General features: G+C 42.6%; 1 protein-coding gene across 1 annotated transcript; it reads left to right on the top strand.

The window, feature by feature from the left end:
• The first annotated feature begins 260 nt into the window (after positions 1-260).
• dhcr7 (7-dehydrocholesterol reductase) lies at positions 261-7,713 on the top strand. The gene is made up of 8 exons (XM_014126598.3): positions 261-427; positions 1,829-1,940; positions 4,333-4,555; positions 4,663-4,753; positions 5,407-5,620; positions 5,714-5,918; positions 6,072-6,203; positions 6,411-7,713. Exons 2-8 carry the CDS (start codon positions 1,831-1,833, stop codon positions 6,873-6,875), a joined length of 1,440 nt encoding a protein of 479 aa, XP_013982073.3. The 5' UTR covers positions 261-427; positions 1,829-1,830; the 3' UTR covers positions 6,876-7,713.
• The last annotated feature ends 1,890 nt before the right edge of the window (positions 7,714-9,603 follow it).

Genomic DNA, 9,603 nt, shown 5'->3' with positions numbered 1-9,603 from the left:
TTGTATATATTTTAGCTACACAATCCTGTATTATTCTGTCATCATTTGACAGCTGTATGCAGATATTGTCATCATGAAGACAGTGTGGCTACTCGTCAAAACTGTGTGATGTTGTCCACTTATTGGTTCAAAATATGTTGAGGATTTATTTGGGTTTAATGCCAGGTAATCTGTCGGGTTATTGGCTGTAGATTTATTATTTTTAATGGCCCAACTATTCATGAGCTCATCAGGTGCTAGTGGCTTCAGGTCAGTGTTACCCAATCAGAGGTCGATATGGCAGTGCGGCGCATACCCTACTCAGACTTTATTGGCTGTACGTCGCACGCATTTATTATTTGGGCGGAGTTGTTGTTAATGAAGAACCTTTTATTCGTTATATCATACACATCTGGTGCAAGAGTTTTCCCATAGGTCCCAGAAGTTGGTGAGTAGCCTACGAAATTATATTTTAGACAGACCTATTGAAATGCAATGTCTGCTTATAATGCTTATGTTATTTTTCCGTCTATGATCCTCGACATTATGCATGGTCTATTGTCCATATGAGTTATGGCTTTTTCTGGAGGTGCGTTATGGCAGCGTTACGCAATTCGTTATCAATTGTTTTGTGATAGCCTCTATCTAACGTCTATTTATTTATTCATTCGACCCGTTGTCTACATGTCGTACAGAATTATTGACACTACCATTTCAGGGACTTGCGGGTATTTTATTCAATAATCGGGTGTAAAAGCAGCTGACGCGTGTTGTAGGCCTATCAGTAATTTTAAGCAACGTTAAAAGGGTGGAGAATGAAGTCTATACTTTTTATGAAACCCACCTTCTGCACATACTTACCTCAATCAGTCTTGTATACAAAATTATTTGAGAGGTCTATGTGAATGTGTGACAGCCGCCACTCTGCCAAAAGTGTCGTTGTCAACTACGTACAAAAGGTGTTCCCCTCAGCATTATCGTTTTATCTGTATGTTGGATTTTGTCCAAAAACGTTTCAGCTGACATAACATGACCTATGCCCAGAGACCTGCTATTACTATCCCTGTGGGTGTGATTTACCCCTCCAGACCCCGTTTATGGACTGTTTTCTGTGGATTGTTACAGTACATATGTAGACCCTACCTCCGATGTATGGTATAATAATGTAATCTATGCCATTTAGCAGACACTTTTAACCAAAGCGACGTAGTAATGCATGCATACATGTTTATATTAATGGAGGGGATGAGCAACATTAGAAGTAGTTTAATGATGGGGGTGGTGTCTATGGTGTCTTTGAGCCCATTTAGTAATCACACACCATAAGCAGTTATGGTCTTATTAAAGTGTACATACACATTTTTCCAATGTGTTTGATATGTTTGAACACTTGCATTAGATTTGCTAACATACACAACTGTGTTGTGCTAAAACCTCTCATTGTAGAATTATCATGCTCAAGTCTATTCATAAACTTTACAATTGTGCATGTGTCAAACAGACAAACTGTAGGCCTTACCACACTGGGACCAAAGGATTTGTGACATTTTGATCTGTATTATACAACATCCTGTGTGCATCAAATAGTAGCCATCTGGCTTGTCATTATCACTCTTGGACACACACCCCATACGGCCTTGTGTAATCGACTTTTGATCCTTAAGGTTTACTAATATTATTTAACCATGTATCATGTACAGCACCATCACATAATGTGTTAGGTCAGGTCCTCAAAGGCCACCAGATGTACTTTGATATCCCACATTACCTTATTGGCTATAAGGTACAGTCGGTCTGTTATGTCTTGGTCACTACCACGACTCTCTACTCTCTCTCTCTGTTTCTCTAGAGATGTCTTCTGCAGTGGCCATGGAGGCCACCCGGAGGCGCCAGAGGCTCAGCTCTAATGGGGGGGCGTCTGAGATGACAGAGGAACCTGCAGGGCAGTGGGGAAGAGCATGGTAAGATGAAGCTGACCTATTGTAGGCCTGTAGTCATTAATGCTCTACTCAGGTAACTGGGTTCACATGTAACTAGGTTCGCTGTCTGTTGGTTCAGGACTGATTATGATACGATATACTTAAAGCTGCAATCCTTATTGGTCAAACTGCCACATCTGTTTGCGATATTACAACAACAATGTAGTTACTGCGAAGAGCAGCAGCATATGTACTGCGATTTCTTTTACACTCCCCACCTCTGCTTCGCCAAAAAAAACAGAAACGGCTGTGGGGCGGACAGTGGCGCTGTTTCCCCAAGTGCGGATTCCATCTTTAATCTCCATTTTATATGGAAATTCATTTTGTGAAATCAGCATACAAATACCTAATACAGAGAACACTGGAAATGTCATCGTTAATGCACACATATTCACAGTCCCTGTGGCCTACTGTCTGACCATTGGACCTACGTCTGTCCTATGTCCCACTGTTCAGCAGCCTGATGGCTGTCGGAATGAAACTTGTCCTGCTCCTATTCTTGCTGAACAGTGGGACGTTATATTTCTTTGGGGAGTGCAGCAGCTCAAAGCATTGGGCAAGATTGTGTGTGGGGACCTGCTTAATCTTCAGTAGACAAAGGTAGTATGAAAAGGAAGTAAAGTATTTGACTGAGGAAAATAAACAACCAGTTTGAATCAGTTCACAAGCTTCCATCGCCCACACATTATCTTTCCATTATATGTCTGTTCCAGTTGTCATTGGGTTATGGGTCGCTGTCACTAAAATAAGTTAAAAAGTGACACACAGTGGCAAGAAAAAGAATGTGAACCCTTTGGAATTACCTGGATTTCTGCATAAATTGGTCATAAAATTAGATCTGATCTTCATCTAAGTCACAACAGACTAACACAGTCTGCTTAAACAAATAACACACAAATTCTTGTTATTTTTCTTGTCTATATTGAATACATAATTTAAACATTCAAAATGTAGGTTGGAAAAAGTATGTGAACCCCTAGGCTAATGACTTCTCCAAAAGCTAATTGGAGTCAGGAGTCAGCTAACCTGGAGTACAATCATTGAGACGAGATGTTGGTTAGAGATGTTGGTTAGAGCTGCCCCACCCTATAAAAAACACTCACATAATTTGAGTTTGCTATTCACAAGAAGTATTGCCTGATGTGAACCATGCCTCGAACAAAAGAAATCTTAGAAGACCCAATATTAAGAATTGTTGACTTGCATGAAGCTGAAAAGGGTTACAAAAGTATCTTTAAAAGCCTTGATGTTCATCAGTCCACGGTAAGACAAAATGTCTATAAATGGAGAAAGTTCAGCACTGTTGCTACTGTCCCTAGGAGTGGCCGTCCTGCAAAGATGACTGCAAGAGCATGGCGCAGAATGCTCAATGAGGTTAAGAAGAATCCTAGAGTGTCAGCTGAAGACTTACAGAAATCTCTGGAACATGCTAACATCTCTGACGAGTCTACGATACATAAAACACTAAACAAGAATGGTGTTCATGGTAGGACACCACAGAAGAAGCCACTGCTGTCCAAAAAAACCATTGCTGCACATCTGAAGTTCGCAAAAGAGCATCTGGATGTTCCATAACGCAACTGGAAAAATATTCTGTGGACAGATGAAACTAAAGTTGAGTTGTTTGGAAGGAACACAACACTATGTGTGGAGAAAAAAAGGCACAGCACACCAACATCAACCTCATCCCAACTGTAAAGTATGGTGGAGGGAGCATCATGGTTTGGGGCTGCTTTGCTGCCTCAGGGCCTGGACAGCTTGCTATCATCGACGGAAAAATGAATTCCCAAGTTTATCAAGACATTTTGCAGGAGAATGTTAGGCTATTTGTCCGCCAATTGAAGCTCAACAGAAGTTGGGTGACGCAAAAGGACACCGACCCAAAACACAGAAGTAAATCAACAACAGAATGGCTTCCATGGGTTTGATGCCATTCTATTCACTCCGTTCCAACCGTTATTACGAGCTGTCCTCCCCTCTGCAGCCTCCACTGATGGACAGTCACTACATGGACAGAGAGTCACTGAAATGTTGGCCTATATCATTCTTGTCATATAATCAGTGTTTTTCAAATTAGCCTGTAAGCATGACCAGTTTATCTTATCTTTAGAGTGAACTCTAGCAAAGTTGGCAGGACACCACAAGGCAAAGTCCTCGCACCATAGAATTTACGTTAGATTAGATCTACAGCCTAATAATAACAATTCTCAAATAAATTAGAGTAGGCTATCAAGTGTTTTTTTGGGGGGTTTTTTTTACGGAAACATTTTCAGGAATTATGAATTATTATAAACACTCCAATGATTATGCATTTTCACCTTTACAACTCTGTATGTTATTTCCCCCATCTCCTCCACACCTACCACTCTGTTAGGGAGGTGGACTGGTTCTCTCTGAGCGCTGTGATCCTGCTGCTGTGCACAGCCCCCTTCCTGGTGTTCTTCTTCGTCATGGTGTGTGACCAATACCAGTGCTCGGTCAGCCAGCCCCTGGTAGAGCTCTACAGGGGAGAGGCCACCCTGCGCTCCATCTGGGATAAGGCCCCCTCCTTCACCTGGGCCGCTGCTCAGATCTACACCGTCTGGGTCTCCTTCCAGGTAAGGCCATAGGTAGGGCCGTGTGTGTAAATTACATTTTATTATGGTTTATTGCATCAGAATATTTCAGCGATGGGAGTTCTGTGTAATGACACTTTCTCCATCAGGTGGTGCTCTACATGTGTGTTCCTGATATCACTCATAAGTTCCTGCCTGGCTATGCTGGTGGGGTTCAGGATGGCGCTCGCACCCCAGCAGGTAAGGCACCTGAGAAGAGAAAATTGTAGTTTTTGGAGATTTCTTGCATGAAGGATTGGTTTCTATTAATATTTACAGATATTTTATGTGCACAATAGTGTTGAGTTTAGTCGTCTGCAAACACTTGGCTCTGTTCTACCCAGGAGAACTACTGCCCCCTCTCATTGAAGCCACGGAAGTTCAAGCCTGACCACGGTACTGCAGGCATTGTTTTCAGAAAACATGATCTCCCATTATAGTGAATGAAAATAGGGCAATCTTAGTGTAGATCCCCCCCCAAAATCTAAGACCTTTATGGTACCGATAATTGCTTCCAATACACAAGATGTATGTCCTTGAACAGATCATTTTTAAAATCACACACAGACAAAGTTCTAAGGATAGTTTAGTTGCTAATGGTAGCCTACAGATCGACCTTCAACCTGATTTACTCAATGAGAGGGGGCAGCACCTAGCTAGCCTGCAACGCCACTTCCAGGAGTAGCTCAAACTGCGCACGTTGTCTCCATGAGACGCCATCTGAAACAACTTCATTTGGCTTCAATGCGCTATTGAGTCTTCACATAGGAATGAGTAGTGTCACGTGATCGATGGCTTTGTCCATTCATATATGCAGTCATTGGTTTCACCCCACGTTGTTTGTTCTCTCCTAGGCCTCATAAACAAGTATGAGATCAATGGTTTACAGTCGTGGCTAATCACCCATGCCCTATGGTATGCCAACGCTCAATACTTCCACTGGTTTTCCCCCACCATAATCTTTGACAACTGGATCCCACTGCTGTGGTGCACTAACATACTGGGCTATGCTGTGTCCACCTTTGCCTTTGTCAAGGCCTACCTCTTCCCCACCAATGCAGAGGACTGGTGAGGACTAGATGCGCCCAATAATTTGTTATATTTCATTCAAACTTGTCACTTTGGGCCTATTTAATCTGAATTGCCTTTATCATTTTCCAGCAAATTCACAGGCAACGTCTTCTATAACTACATGATGGGCATTGAGTTCAATCCCCGCATCGGGAAATGGTTTGACTTCAAGCTCTTCTTCAACGGGAGACCTGGTATTGTTGCCTGGACTCTAATCAACCTCTCCTATGCAGCCAAACAGCAGGAGCTCTATGGCTATGTGACCAACTCCATGATCCTGGTTAATGTGCTGCAGGTGAGACACTCCTCTCCCTTTACCACTAGATGGCAGGGTATGTTAGCAAGTGAGCTAGCTAAACTAGACCTTAGAGTGGTAGCTTTGACTGAACCAGTTTAGGCAAGCTTTACCTCCAATGAATGGCTACTAATGTAATATCTACCCCTCCAGGCAATCTATGTTCTTGACTTCTTCTGGAATGAGGCATGGTACCTGAAGACGATTGACATCTGCCATGACCACTTTGGCTGGTACCTGGGCTGGGGGGACTGTGTGTGGCTGCCCTTCCTCTACACGCTGCAGGTAAGTCACATCGTCATAAAAAAAACTAGTCAGAAACCCAAGACAGAAGCCAATGCAAAAATATGAGTCATGGAAATTGTAGTTGAGTCGATGCGCTTCTATTATACTGGCCGATCTAAATGTAGATGTTATTTAGTCTCTCTCTTGTTTTCTATTCAACAGTCATGAAATCATACTGTATGTTTGGCCTAATGTCTCTTTCTACAGGGCCTGTACCTGGTGTATAACCCAGTCCAGCTCTCCACAGCCCATGCTGCTGCTGTCCTCCTCTTGGGTCTGGTGGGTTACTACGTCTTCCGCTCCACCAACCACCAGAAGGACCTGTTCCGCCGTACCGAGGGGAAGTGCTCCATCTGGGGCAAGAAGCCCACCTTCATTGAGTGTGCCTACCGCTCGGGTGACGGCGGCCTGCACCACAGCAAGCTCATGACCTCTGGCTTCTGGGGCGTGGCACGCCACCTCAACTACACGGGCGACCTGATGGGCTCGCTGGCCTACTGTGCAGCCTGCGGCTTCGGCCACATTCATCCCTACTTCTACATCGTCTACATGACCATCCTGCTGGTGCACCGCTGTGTGAGAGACGAGCATCGCTGCAGCAGCAAGTACGGCAAAGACTGGAAGCGCTACACGGATGCAGTTCCCTATCGCCTGCTGCCTGGGATCTTCTAGAGTCGACACAGAGGTTGAAGGAATCCCTGCGTCCTGAAAGAAGTTTAACAGAAGAAGGAGATGTGTGTTAAATGGACTGTTCACATTCCATGGGAAAGATGTTGATGACATTTTGAGCAAAGTGTGTGTGTGTGTGTGTGTGTGTGTGTGTGTGGCGTGCCGTGGTGTCTTTGGATGCCAATGTGTGTTTCCATGTTTCTCTGTATGAAAATATGTAGTACTCAGAGTGAGATCTTCACATGTAGTCAGACTGCCATCTTTGTGATCTAAGAAGCAACCCTCAGGTACTCTCAGAACTGTCACTGGTTCCTAGGAGCATTTCTCCATAAATGATGGTACTATGGTACATAGACACTATGAGAAACTCAGAAAAAAAGATTTCTAATTAAAATCTGTATTGAAGTGTACTGTAGTCTAGCAATGTGAACACCACATAACCATACAGTAGCAGTTAGTTGCCATGGGTAAAGTAACTACAGCTACAAGTGAGCAATAATCTAGAATTATTTTTTTTTTGACAATGCACTGTCGATGACAAATGTCTTCTGCTTAGGGATCAGCACAGCATTATCCATGATGCTAGCAGCAGACTAGTATATTATGTTCAAGAAGCAGTTACAACTATACAATGATTGTTCCTGCCAGAATTCGTTTGTCTTTATGCCTGTCAATATGTTTGAGGTGCCTGTTATTTTGAAGTTTTGTGCTAATAGTGCATTTACTTTATCCAACAGTGTTTTTGCCATTTGATTTCAGGTGTTTGCCCTTTTTACCTTATCTGCCTTTCCTAAAGTGTTAACTTAGAAAAGTAAATAAACCTAACATTCTGATTTCTTTACTTTGATTCCATCAATTCATATTTATTTTGTGAGTGGAGGAAATGACAATGACGGAGGTGTCATTGCATCATCACAGAGTTGTTCCTGTGCTTTGAAGGGTACTGACATGACCTTAGAGGTCAACACTTCCTCCTGCAGTGACTGAAGAGGTTGATCAGGCCTCCTGTCCCTCACGCTGGCCTGCCTGACCCTTAACCCCTTCAGATTGCCACAGCTGCCAGGAAAAGAGTTAAACAAACAGACGGTTGGAGCTGGATGTGAGGCTAATGTTAGGCTCTGACAGACAGGAGGGAGGAGGAGGATGTGGCAGGGGTGGCCGGTGGAAATACCCTTGGAGTGGGTATGACAGTGATCACTCACTGGTGGTGGTTGTACTAACGTCAAGAGTGCACTCTTCACTTCCATTTACTATTTTCTTCCTCTTCTCTGTCCTTTGTCTCCCTAATCCTCCTATTTCTATCCTCTCTTCCTTTAATTTAAAGTCACCTCATATCTGACATTCAGCAGCAGGGGGCAGTAGAACACAGGCTCTAGCGGAAATAAAACAATCCAAGAGTGTTTATCCTCAAGAGTAACTGTTGGTGAGTCATTTTATGTACATTTTATATATTTATAGTTGATAAAGATCTTAACGAATTTGATGTTAGAATAGCCTGAACATAGAGAATTATTTACTTTCACCATTAAAGTCTATGGCCTCCCCCCCCCCCCCCCCCCCCCCATTGAAATGTATTGGGAACTCATTTTCCAAAGTATAAATGCTATCAAAAAAATGTTTTCTCAAACAATCTAAGTTGGGGCCGTCTGTACGTTTTGGAAGTTGGTTTCGTGTTCATAGAGAAAAATCGCTTAAGCTTTAGAGCGGGCTAAAGTAATCAAAGTATAATAAGAGTATGGAAGAAATCAATTGTTGTGCTTTGCCTTCAGCAAGCACACCTAATGATGAATATCTCCTCAACATGAACTTTAAAGACAACATAAAAGATCCAAATGATTCACCCAGACACACGTCTCTTTACTCATTACTCACACAAACTTAGACAAATAAACATCGCTCTCTTCTACTCCCTCTTCAGTCGTTCACATACACGCATACTCAATCACCTCTCCCATCGCTTTTCACACCCACACAAATAAACAAACACTGGACCCTAATGTCCTATCCACAGAAACACTACACGACTACTCCCCAATCCTCAAACTACACAACATACATAGACATTCACACACCAATGACCAATGGTCATAACCAAGGGGGAGAATGTGAACACTTGCCCAGAGACTGCACCACACCACGGATAAGATGCTCCACAATGACAATAATGGACGTACGTCAGTTAAGGTAATGGATTATGCATCGATTTTCCCCCGTCTTTATTCAGAGTTAACGCAACGTACAGCAAATTCATTACATTGTCTTACATAGAACAAATGAATGCCACTTAGAGGATGACTGAACTGAAGAAGATGAGACAAAGCCACGACAGCAGATTGAATATGACATTATTACTAATGTCCTAGTATACATTTTGATTCTCATTACAAAACGGAGTAGAGAAAACTATGAGGGATAGTTTTGTGAGAATTAGATCAAATATCACCCCACACATGACTTCCAAATACAAACAGCCTTAACATTTTTACTTCTTTTGACTTCCTCTTTATCTATTTTTCATTCTGACTTTAAAGACAATATGGTTTTATCTGCAAAGCACTGAGGATCAGCCAGACAAAGAGAAAGAGCGAGAGAGCGAGAGCGAGTGGAACTAAATAAGATATACAAAAAGTACAATGAAATATTTGGACTGAGTGCCAACTGTGAATAAAATCTGGATGATTTCCCAAGAGGCCAAATTAGTTTTTATAGTGGAGTTTGGAGGCAGAGGGTG

The sequence above is a fragment of the Salmo salar genome, chromosome 11 (assembly GCF_965601325.2).
Source record: "Salmo salar chromosome 11, fSalSal1, whole genome shotgun sequence".
In the NCBI taxonomy this organism is placed as follows: Eukaryota; Metazoa; Chordata; class Actinopteri; order Salmoniformes; family Salmonidae; genus Salmo; species Salmo salar.
The sequence above is the reverse complement of the archived record's forward strand: the minus strand, read 5'-3'. Positions and strand labels throughout refer to the sequence as shown.